The 12619-nt window shown below is 36.0% G+C and overlaps 2 protein-coding genes across 2 annotated transcripts; both read right to left on the bottom strand.

The window, feature by feature from the left end:
* Positions 1-586: 586 nt before the first annotated feature.
* On the bottom strand, positions 587-5046 carry LOC108221157 (uncharacterized). The gene is made up of 12 exons (XM_017395054.2): positions 4738-5046; positions 3739-3858; positions 3419-3643; positions 3239-3321; positions 3059-3159; positions 2550-2673; positions 2304-2458; positions 2045-2181; positions 1784-1954; positions 1473-1697; positions 1061-1285; positions 587-975 (listed from the first exon to the last, which is right to left on the bottom strand). The coding sequence occupies exons 1-12, from the start codon at positions 4867-4869 to the stop codon at positions 883-885; spliced, it is 1791 nt and encodes a 596-aa protein (XP_017250543.2). The 5' UTR covers positions 4870-5046; the 3' UTR covers positions 587-882.
* Positions 5047-6563: 1517 nt separating this feature from the next.
* LOC108221885 (ribonuclease TUDOR 2-like) lies at positions 6564-11246 on the bottom strand. The gene is made up of 14 exons (XM_017395738.2): positions 11020-11246; positions 10625-10799; positions 10173-10256; positions 9966-10079; positions 9760-9873; positions 9445-9639; positions 9109-9330; positions 8922-9026; positions 8664-8834; positions 8384-8587; positions 7942-8313; positions 7742-7819; positions 7072-7647; positions 6564-6970 (listed from the first exon to the last, which is right to left on the bottom strand). Exons 2-14 carry the CDS (start codon positions 10778-10780, stop codon positions 6752-6754), a joined length of 2610 nt encoding a protein of 869 aa, XP_017251227.1. The 5' UTR covers positions 10781-10799; positions 11020-11246; the 3' UTR covers positions 6564-6751.
* Positions 11247-12619: the final 1373 nt, after the last annotated feature.

Here is a 12619-nt window from a genome sequence, read left to right as displayed (position 1 = left end):
CTGGAACCTGTTTAAAAACATGATCCAGCGGCTAGGATTAAATCAAAACTTTAGTATGTCCGGCGCTTTTTTAGCGCTGGACGAGAGAAACCCTGTCCAGCGATAAAAAAACGTTGTACGTGTGAAAAATGGATTTTACACGTTCAACGCTGAAACTGCTGAACATACTAAAATTTTGTTTTAATCCTAGCAGCTAGATATTCATCCAACGGCCAGATATCTGTATGTTTTTTAACCGGTCCCAGCATGCTAGGGACGTGGATGCTTTACATGTATAGACGTAATATATGACTCATATAAGTTTCAATTCATATTTCCTTCAGACGTGTCAATTGAGGTTTTAAGCACCATTTTTTCACAATAAATATTATTATTATATACACTTGAATCACAAAAATATTGTGTCGATGTCTCTATGTTTTCGCAATGATGAGAAATAAACTAGATCACTATTAATACCATGACAATTATCCAGCCACATATATTCAACAAAGTCACTATGTTGTGACCAAAAAAAAAAAAAGAACTTCACTATGTGAGTCGATTTTGAGTACAATGCAACCTGTTTTTTTTTCACAAATTTAAATGAGAAAAAAATCATGAAATATAAAGTAGTTGAATTTAAAAGGATATTACATTATGCAAAGAAGCAAATGGGACAGTGGATTCCGTTTAAGATTCAGAACAAAGCAGACAAGTAAAGCCACCTTATTAGTGTTGCAACTGAGGCCAACGGAACAAATTCGAAATTTAAACAGAATACAACTACCTTGGCTACCAAAAGAGTATCCAAAACTCAAACTCAACGTCCTTCACAATGAACTTGTGATCATTGCAGTTTGCAGGTGACTGGGACTGGGAGGAATGATAAGTTTACACGGATTAGATATCAACATGTGAACCAATATCATCAATAGGGGGGCGTTGTTTGTGATGATCAGTAACAGACTGATAAGCCATGGCCAATGCGAGAGCCTGCAGTTAGAAATATTAATCAATGGATATAGTACAAGAACCCGTAATGTTTGTTGAATGTAAGTAGAGTGCAGAGGAAGCTTACAATGTGATCTCGATCAGGAGGTGCATATATACCCGTTGTTACTGCAGTTTTTCTCACTGAAGGGGGGTCAGAGATCTCAGTAAATCCAGTAGGAACTACCACAACAGGCAACCCCACTAGATTGCCCATGCATACTCTATCGCGTTCGGTCACACTACCAACAAATGCATCAACTGTGAAACTCTCCCTTACCTCACGTATCAATTTACCGCGTGCTCTTTGCGCCTGTAGAAAATAATTATTTCTGAAGTTCTGAACAATATGGTTATAATGAAGCGTATTACTTAATGGAGTACCTATATTATCATCACTCACAATGTCCAGATAATTGTATATAGTTAATATACAAATTAGAACCACATGACAAAATATTCAATATACCTCTGATTTGAACAAGCTTATATGATAATACCTGAAAATAATCCACAGCGGTCATCACACGTGCACGACGAAGTACAAGAGGCCACTGATCTTGAACTTCGTATTCATCATCCAATCCATTACGCTGCCACTCGTCAAAGTTTACCAACATTTCGACATCCATTGCATAGTTTAAGATTCCTTGAACAGAGTCAACTGTATAATTCAACTCAAAAGGAACCATTTTAACACCCTTTGACTGGAGAACGTGAACAACCTGCTCAAAATATCAGATGCACACAGTCAATCATTGCAATTTGTTCAAATTCTTAAACAATCATTAAACTAAAACAATTAAGATACCTCCATGCTAGCATCCTCGAGATAACCAACACTTAGCTTTGTTATGTCCACCATGAAGGGATCATCAAAGATGATGTTTCTCGAAGAAAGATCATCTGGATCCTTTCCCCTGATAGCATCAAGGATAATTGCACAATCTGACGCACTTCTACAGAATGGTCCAAGCTTATCCTGTCAAAATCATGTATAGGCTTAGTTCAACTAGGATCAATCAATAAATGGGTAAAGTAAAATCCGCAAATTACAGTTCTTATACACTACCAGGCTGTCAGACACGCTCATTACACCAGTTCGACCTACAGTCCCAAAAGTTGGACGCAATGCAGTCACTCCACAACGATCAGCAGGGTACATCATGGACCCGGCAGTCTCTGAGCCAATCGCAAAAGGAACCAATCCTGCAAAAAATTTCTTCGTAAATACATATCTAAAGATTGATTTATAACTTAGTGAGCATACAATCTAAGCTGATATCTTGTCTCTCCCTGTACTTTAAGATGACTAAACAATAGAAGCATACCAGCTGAGGTGCTTGAAGCAGGTCCAGCTGACGAACCGTATGAGAACTCCTCAATATTCCATGGATTTCTTGTCCTACCCCCGAACCAAATGTCATTATAAGCCAGCGATCCAGTGACAAGCTTCGCAACAAGGACTGCACCGGCAGTACTTAACCTGAAATCATTTATAAAACCATTTACTAACGTAAACCGGCTTAAAGCTATTCTAGATACTATTGAAGGCAGGTACCAGAATTTTGTGATACCTCTTGTACACCCAGGCTTCAACATCCAGAACTTGATCTTTAAATGATGTTGAACCCCAAGTTGTTCTGTATTGAGGCACTGCAATGATGTCCTTCAACCCGTAAGGTATTCCGTGAAGGGGACCTGTAGAAACAAATATGAGATTTCAATAGTTTTATTATTAAATATCGCAGACAGTAACAAGAACCAAAGTCAAATATAGACTTGTTAATTTTACACTTAATTTCTGACATGCCATCTTAAGAACAAATAAGGAGATGTAAAGATAAATACTTTATCTCATAAGTAAAATGTTAAAGCTTCTCAAATTCAAGTTACATAAAACCAAAAACATATGGACAAGAAAATCTCGTGGAAGTATAGGTTGTTTCAATAGAGGCAGTCAAGGAAACTAAGCAGCTGACATCCTATGAATAAAATAAAACACTAGATGATAGTGCTTGATAACTTAAAACGTTATCAGATTTAAACCATGCTGCATGAATTTGAGGACACAACTTTTGCATACCTAAATACACTCCTTGGGACAGCAGATGATCAGCCTCCTTGGCTTGCTTATATGCCAGTTCCTCAGTGAAAGTGATTACAGCTTCAAGAACAGGATTATACCTGTGTTAATATCCTAGACGTATTAGAAAGCATTCTTGAGTAACAATATGGCCCGGAGACTCTGGCATATTGCTATTACCTCTTCAGCCTCTTCAGAAAAATCTCCGTAAGCTTCTCAGATGAAATTTGTTTGGTCTTAAAGAGGTGCCCCAGTTCAAGAACCTGCAACCAGAATGTCATGCATATTACATGTCAGACAATAATAGGACTTAACCTTAAATCAATTACTGATCATGTAATCATCATAAAAAGCTCTTACAGTCATAAAAGCAATGTCTTCATCAGAAATTGGCTTCTGCACACCTGGCACTGATGGATAGTTGAATCTTTTGTTAGGACTTGGTGCTTCTTTAGAATCCCACTCAGGATTAAATATCAAATAAGATGGGTTCTGCAAGCCCCCATTGTCCGAAGCAACCAGTTTCCTGTTGGCATCGCTGGTGGGGATGTTAAGCTCTTTGGCACCATTATTAATCTCCAGCATCTATGCAAAGAACAATATACAAACAGCATCTATATACGAGAATTAGCCGAGTACCCCCAAATTTCAAAGTACAAGACTATTCATGCCAAAATTACCTTAGTATCATTGAACAAGTCTGCACCCAACATCTTAAATCCACACTTGAGCAGAACAGCTTCATCACATTCGTCTTCACGTCTTTCAGATTGGGTTTTTGCATTAACCTTTCCTCTGTCCTGATCAAGAAGTACAAAGTATAACAATGTAGGATTATACTATATACGAGTCAACCTCCTGCATTGTATTCAAATTCTAAATTTCTGATGGATATGACTTTTAAATCTAGTACTTTAATTAACAGAGCTGAATGAAAGGATCCTGCAATAGCAATGGCCATTAATTATTTAATTTCCTGAACCTCATTTTTCGAGAATTATTTTTCAGATTCTGTATGAGTAAAAGTACCCAACTGTGGGTGGAAGCGGAATTTTTTTATCTTAGGTGACAAAGCTCCCATCATAAATTATATAAGGGATCATGATTTATTAAAAGTGTATATTAAGACCTTCATCGATGCCTATAAAATGCAAATACGCTTGCACATATATATGGGTTCGTTCAAATACAAACTAATAAAATTAGCTCACAATATATCAGTACTTTTCGATAATACCGGTGACAATTTGTAATTGAGTGATGTATACTATTGTGATCAACTGATTGTGACAATGATCCATGAAAGTAAGTTCTGTTATACTGTTGGTATTAATCAATAGTAGTAAATGCATCCCTATTATCTTCCTCTCTCGCATTTTCAAAAAAAAAAAAAAATCATCCTCTCTACCAAATGCTAGATTGCAGTATATAGTAACCACATCATTCTCCGCCTAAATCAACAAAAATCACCATTTTAAACTTGGATGAACTATGATATTAATCAATATTGCTTAATAAATTAAACAAGTCACATATCAAAGCAACAGAATGCAGCAGGATGTTTTTATACATAGGGGGAGGGGGGAGAGAGATTAGATCAGACTAGACAAATTGTGCATGTGTGTGTGTGGGAGGGAGGGAGAGAGAGAGAGAGAGAGATGGGGGAAGAGTGAGAGTACCAAGTTCGAAGTGAATTGACACGATGACGTTGACTGTGTTGAGGAAGGGAGGAGGAGGAAAACTAGGAGAAGCAGAAAAGGCGGCGAGAAATGTAAGAAGAGAGACTGCCTAGGAAGTCGTGTCTGCCACATTGCCGCTAGTTATGGCATCTACAGATGTTGCCGGAGCTAGTACCGCCGATTAATCCGGTTTACAAGAATACGGTCCAGTTTAAGACCAGTTAAGTCAGAAATACTCAGAAAATACCAAGTGGGTACCATTTCTATTTTCAAATTGAGTCCGGACTTCGGACACAGGAACTCCGTTCTACAAGTCGGCGATTAATCATAATTAATCACTGTTCTGTAGCTCGTCGAACTGATTAAATATCCGATTATTTCATTAATTATCCGACTAATCCCCGATCAATTCAATAAATCTCCGATTAATTCTTGTTCCGTGATTTTACCGATTAAGTCCGATTCCCGCTTTTTACAACACTTATACTCTTTCATTTAAAAAAATATTATTATATTTTATCAAAATTTTATTTTCTGATAAAAAATTTATGATTTATCTTTTCTATAAAAAAATTGGATCTATTTTTAAATTATAAAACCTGGCAAGAATTTATTTACTGATAATCATTTACCAGGACCATCACTCTTTCGATAAATCTCGGGAGTCCACTGGTAATGAACTTATAGGGGCCGTTTGGCTGAACTCAATAGAAATGACTTATTACTCAAAATAAAGAAGTGGATTAAAAGTGATAAGTTGGTTTGGACTTATAAGCTACCAGAATGGATACCGTGATTTATAAGCTACCAGAAGTTAAGTGTTTGGATAACTTAACTTATAAGTTGGTATTAGTTTGGTAATTTTGTAATATAAATAATTTGTTTCTTCTAAAAAATCAATTATAATTACAAAATATCTTTTATTGTTAATACATGAAATATTTTACAAGTACCAAATTTTAAACGTTGCATTAAAATTAAAAAATTAATAACCGCATTAAAATTAAAAAAATTGGACTAAATTTAATACACTAAATTCTAGATCAAGAGCAATATTATCAGCTAGGAACATAAATAATTTATTACCGGCAAGTAAGACAGATCCAAACTCTGCATCTCCTTACACTTAGCAACAATCAAACCAACTCCTAAATTCCCAACACCTAAACACCATCCAGAAAGAAGCAGAAGTCGGTGGTGAAAAATAAGCTAGGTTTCAAAGCTTATTTGCTGGGCTTATTTCCGCTTAATCCACCAGCTTCTTTTGTTGCCAAACGGTCCGTGTAAAAGCTGAAGTGAGCTTCTGAGGCTTTTAAGCCCAGAAGTCACACAGCCAAACACGCACATAATCTACCTGAATGCAGTATCAATTATTCCTGAGAAGATTAGTCACGCCAATTATTTAGGAGCTTTACCGATGTTTTTACTTTGCCAGGGGAACTCCATATTTTTTCTGATGATCCGAAGAGTTGAAACGTATCGAGAATTCCTTGTACCTCTCATTTCTTACTTCGGAATTTTGTTATTAATTATGAGAAATGATGTTGATTATGAGACTATTTGTCTAAGTTTAAAACCCGGATTTTAAGTCATTTTCGACTTTTAAGTTAAAAATGTATGCTCTTATAAGTGATAAATATGCCAGAAATAGACTTTTCAAGTGAAGTAGTTAATATCTACCATGAGCTTGATATTCTTATCAGACAATTAAAGTTGAACACTGGAATTGTTTTTGTGAATGTTAAAACTAAGACTATTGCATAGTAGAGTTGTATGTTCTATTCAATCCCTTCTAGGAATCAAAACAAGGACCCTGGACAAATTCAGAAACAAAAACAAACATAATTTGATATTATACTTCGTGTAGTAATTTTAAGTGCAGAAATCTTTAGATATGCTTCTCTTCTCTCTCTGTAAAAGCAATATTCCACATCTCATCAGAATTCTATTCCAGAACCTATATTTTTCCTTCAGGCTACAAAAATTTGTACTGCTAGTGCTGCTCACCACATTCCTAACAAGAGGATTTTTCATTTTCGTCATCGTCATCTGAGATAATATCTCCGTTCTCCCACATGCCTATTCTCTCTTTTTTTGCTTTAACCTGGTATGCTTCCAGCTTTTTAATTGTCTGCTTTACTGCTGCATCTTCGCGGCATGGTTTTACCTCCTCAGTCGTCTGTTCTGCTGCTGCATCTTCCCGTCTCGTCTTATCTACCCTAGCATATCCTTTCTGCAAAAATAACATTTAATCCTTATGGTTAGAATTTGAAATCTAGAAGTACTAGGTAGGCATAGGGATTAACAGGAAAAAAATGTGCATTTTATTCGTACCTTGAGCATGACAGCATTGATACTTATGTTAGCTTTTGCATCCATCAAGGTTACGATAAGATTAGTCCCAGTGCCATGTCCCCTAGCTTCTCCACCAGAGGTATCCCTTTCCTCAACAATGGCCTTCAACTGCTGTCTGTTTAGTATGTGATCGCTAAGACAGTGTGCTGCCTCCTTCCCGTGATCCTCTTCCCAGCTCGGGACCTTGACATGAGCTAGGCTGCATAGTTGAGCAAGGCCTGGTGATGATGGAACAGAATAACAATCTGTAGGTCGCAGACGACTGTAAGCAACAAATTCCTGAGTTCCGTAGTCAATGTAGAACACTTCGTATTTAGCCTTTGCAGATCGAATGGCACCTTGAGGAACATTCACTATCATTGCTCTGTACCAGCAATTATCTTGACTGAACTGTGCAATGACAAGGTCACCCTTGTTGTACTTGAATGAACCAATTGCAGGAGCTTCTCGGAGCTTCAAAGAGGCAAGTTTCTGTTGAATGATAGAGGCCTCTTTCTGATCTGCGGCTGTTTGGACGTAGAACCTTCCACCACCTAGGACTTCTTTAACCACAACCTGAAAGAATCGAGTAAGATACAGTACAAATTTGCTAATGAGTAATAAAATCCTCGAGTATGTATTTTTCAATTTGAACAGAGAAAGTAATCACCTGGAACTCTTCTTTTGGTGTTCTTTTGATAGCTTGAGTACTAGAAACTTCTTGTCCATTTACACTGCTCTCCCGTATCTGCAAAAAACAGTATTAGCACCAGAAACATACTATCTGCAGTATAAATTTCCATCTTACTATTTAAACTTGATAATGACCTCGAGTAAGTATTGCTGAAATTGATTAAAAAAAGTAATCACCTGTGACTCTTTTTTCTGTGTTCTTCTGATAGCTTGACCATTAGAAACAGCTTGTTTTTCACCATACTTCTTATCAGAGTGCATCCCTTCCTTTGCAACTTTTGCACGACATTCAGCATCAACAAGTGCATCATAATAATTTGATCTCACTTCAAATTCCCTATGTCTAATCACTTCAGCAAAGCCACGGGCAACCATCAATTCAGCAATGTTTGTCCTGTGATGCTGGCTGCCAGCAGTAGGTAGGGCCAACAGGACATCTTCAGTGCTTTCTGATTGTGATTCAAGAAAGACCGAACCAAATTCCATTACCCGTTCTTCAGGTCCCTCTGCAGTATTTACCTTCCTAGAATATTCCATTGATACATGCACCTGAAATGGAATATACATAATTACTAAATATGTAGAGTTTCTTAGATATGCAAAATATAGAGTTGCATACTTGACGGCCATATAGATGTTTCTTCAAAAACTCCCTCGCTTCACGTGCATAGAAAGAAACCTTTCCTCTGTCTTCATTACGACCATTGACAAGCCTGGGACACCTAATACTAGAGAGATAGACTCGCCTCCCTGCTGCTGAACTGGTGACTGGTAGAGAATCAACCTTTACTACAATGCAATCTCCACTTGCGACCTCAACAACCTGAAATAGGTAAAATTATTAGTATGAAAGTTGAGAAAATAAATATTTTCACATGACATTACTGGCTACTACAAACCTTTCCAGTGAAGTTCTGGTCTTTGATAGCCTGTGAAGTAGTAGGCGGTGGCATGTAGTTGTTCCACATTCTCAATCGGTTGTTCTTTGCTGCAAGTTCAGAATTTTTTAGTTGTAGCCTGACCTTATCTTGCAAGAAAGAAGCACTCCATTCAACATATTTAGCTAAACCCTGATAAAACAAAGATATAAGAGTAGTCAGACACATACTGTAAATATTATGTATTGCAGAATTATAACAATATCGTGGGTGCCATACATTTTCAAGAAGCTGCACAGCCAAGTCCTTAATCAATTCACCATCCTGATAATATACTGATCCAATCAGGGCTGTTCTGTCATAATCCTCAAAGACAATGCGCACCTTCAAAATAAATAAAAAAACCATAAGACTAGTGCATCTGACAAAGGAAAGCTGCATCAATAACAATCTAAATGGTTCATACATTTCTATGTAAAACACGAAGCTCAGTAAAATGTTTGCTTTCCCTCCCATATGTATCAGGAGCATCTTTTGTTACAGGAGCTGATGATGTAGCTACATTCTGTGCTGATTTTAATGGACCACGAGTTCCATTAGGAGTTTTTCCATTTGCAGTTCCGTTAGAAGTTTTTCCATATCCGTCGGCCTTTTCAGGTTCAGCATTCCGATTTCTCAGAAGTGGTGCCTGATTGACAAATACAAGACAAGTGAATATTAAAGGCAATGCTAAAAGCACAAGGAAATAAATTAAATATGTATTATGAATCTAAGAAAAAAAAAAATTCAGCCTTGGATTTACCTGGACTCCAGCAACAAACACTCGGACATGCTCATAGTCTGGAAGCAAATAAACAAGGAGAGTGCTTCCATTCGGAACATACTCAACAATAGCTTCCACAGGCCTCCCTTTGTTTCCATCTAGAAAGGCCTCCGCATCTAAGTTATCTGGATCGTCGACTGCAGAAGGAGGGAGGTCCCTAACAGCACCTGCTGCCTATAACCGTCAAGTGAAAACCAATCATTAATTAATGACAGATTCACACATTAATTAGATATGTAGTGTAAGACTGTGAGTTAAGTTTAGTGGTCCGCGTATATTGGTATCTAATCTAACCTTGCTCCAAAGACCAAAACCTTGATTTATTGCCATATTTTCGCAATTTCTGAGCATCTTTAGATGAGGACTACATTCACCTTTATCTTTCTCGGACTCCCTTGCCTCCCTAACCTGCAGAACAGAAACAGGGAATTAAATCCAACTAGAATCAATCTGTAACGCAATCCATGTCCGCCATAACATGCGAAAAATCATGTCCATACCTTTGCCCAGCCTTGTGCAACAACCCAGCATGCAACATTTTTATCACCAAGAAAAACGGTGCCAAATTCAAGCCCTTTGCGTGGTAAAGTGTAATCTATTTGGAAACCAACTTCCTGTACAGGAAAACTTGAGTTAATCTCAACAATTGAAGCTAGTAACAGAGGCATATAGAATTATATTCACTAGAAAAGTTAAAATTAATTTACCTTTCCAATGCAAAGTTTTCTTAGAAACTCTCTGCTTTGCCATGAAAATGGCTCATCTGTAGTTTGCTGTCTACCTCTGCGAGCCTACAGAAACAACAAATCGACAAAGATAGGTATAAGGGCAACTCAACTACCAAAGGAGGAAACAATTAAAAGAACTCAAGCGCAGATTATCCGATTTCTAAATTCCAATTTGAACACCATGGACTAATTAATCTAACAACTAACATCAAAACAAATATTACAGGGCAACCTAGTACTCCCTCGGTCCTTTTGGATTGTTAATATTGTTGAGAGAGGGTTCGGAATAAAAATTTAATGTACAAATTTTTATTCAGAAAAAAAAAATTCAAAAAAAAATTATGAAACTATATTTCATGTACATCTTAAAATACGTGTTAAGCGATGTAAAAAAAATGTTAGCAAAGGAAAGGGACGAAGGGAGTATATACCAATCTCGGAGCCGTAAGTGATGATAAAATTACGGTCCTCTCCACAGGGATCTCCGGTGCCTTGTTTCCCATCTCCATGATCACCATAGTATCACCGGATGGAACAGCTTTCACTACCCCTCTCAACATTGGTTTAGCCATAGCTTTTGATGCCATCTCCACAGCTAATTAAGATCTGCAACAACATACACAAATTCCATAATTAATTAGTATCATCACCCTACATTAATAACTATAAATCTCAAGCAATTAGAGCAATTGCATCCCTCAAACAATATGCAAGTAGTATAATATTTTAATAAAAAAAACAATATCATTACAATATAAAATCGACTTCCAAAAACAAATATTGACATTATGCGTGATTATAGATATCAGATAGAACTGAGTGATACCTTGACGATTGAGTAGATAGAAAAGCTTGGTGCTCAAGCTAATCAAGTGCTCAAGCTGACGATAAATCGGGATTAATATACACTAACAACCGATTAATCTCCGAGGAAAACACTGATTAGGAAAAATTAGTTTCGATTCATAAACTATGAATAATGTAAGAGAAGTCTTATAATGTGACAATCAAGGTTAGGTTTCAAAGCTGAGGGTTTAATGTTTGTCAAGTCTCCAAGTACATGCGTTTGTGGAGAGTATATATATCGGGAAAGAAGCGTGGTCCGCAAGTAATATACCTTTCCGAATGTAGTATATTTCGAATTTTTACCGACTTGGGAAACAGACCACTATCTTTACTAACCGCCCCATATCTTTTTTCTGATTTTACGGTATTTATTATTCCTGTGAAAAATATTCTTCAAGATGCAAATCAAAGTAAGAAAATTAAACATTCTAGAAACTATATTTATATCTATGTTTCTCCTGATTTCTCAACATGACATGATGTTTGAATGAAAGTAATTTATTTGATTGTATATATTATTGTGTAAACTCTAAGGAGTCGTTTGGTTCATGATTTATGTAATCAGGTATGAGGTTTGTCCATTTCAAACCCATATCCGGTATTTGGTTGAAAAAAACAAAATTTTAAACTCATACCTTAAACTTCAAGGTACGGGTAAAGTATGAGTTTTTGATATCCAAGTTGGGAGGTGTGTATGAGATTGAGGTATGAAATGTATTTATTTATTATTTTTTTTGTCTCTATTTAAGTAATGAAATACTAATGTTTGATACAAAATTAAATCAATGATGCAAAAATATATGACAATAATAATTTTATTAATATTTTTAATTAATATATGTTGATAATTTATTTTTTATAAAAATTGTATATATTGATTCCAGCACTCAACCAAACACATGATATGAGATATGATACCTCAAATCCATACCAGCTTAACCCGATTTTTCATTCCAACCCGATATCATTTTTTGAACCAAACGACCCATTAGAGATGACAATCCCTTTTTTAAGGGAGAAAAATATTTCTGCATCGAGTATATATTCTCATAATTTTCATGAATTTGTAATGACTAGAAATACTTTAGAAAATATACTATATGTTCAGAAAAATATATCTGTCAGGTAAATACTTTTGAAGAATATTATCTCTGATAAAGAAATAGTCAAAAAATATAAGTAGCTCAAATTACACGTTCAAATCATATAAAATATGAATTATGTTAATTTAAAATAATAAGCTGAATTTTATAACATTTTTCAAGTTCTGTTCAGCCAGGACGAGTTCACCTTCGCCTTTCTTTGCTGTCCTTCACCTCGTTAACCTGCAGAGATTAAGCGACTCAATTTGAACTATAATCATATATGTTACGTGATTAATCGTTATTAATTATCAATTAAATCATATTTTATAATTCAAACTGATCGAATCTCCAATTATTAATTAATTATCTGTTTAATATCAGATCAATTCAATTAATTTTTGATTAATTATTATTTTATATCTTAATCGGTTCCCCTATTATCGCTTTCTACGATAATGTCCACCGTAACATGTAAAAAAATTAAACGTGCATAAT

The sequence above is a fragment of the Daucus carota genome, chromosome 5 (genome assembly GCF_001625215.2).
Source record: "Daucus carota subsp. sativus chromosome 5, DH1 v3.0, whole genome shotgun sequence".
Taxonomy (NCBI): Eukaryota; Viridiplantae; Streptophyta; class Magnoliopsida; order Apiales; family Apiaceae; genus Daucus; species Daucus carota.
Note: the sequence above shows the minus strand (reverse complement) of the source record. Positions and strands in the feature narration are given on the sequence as shown.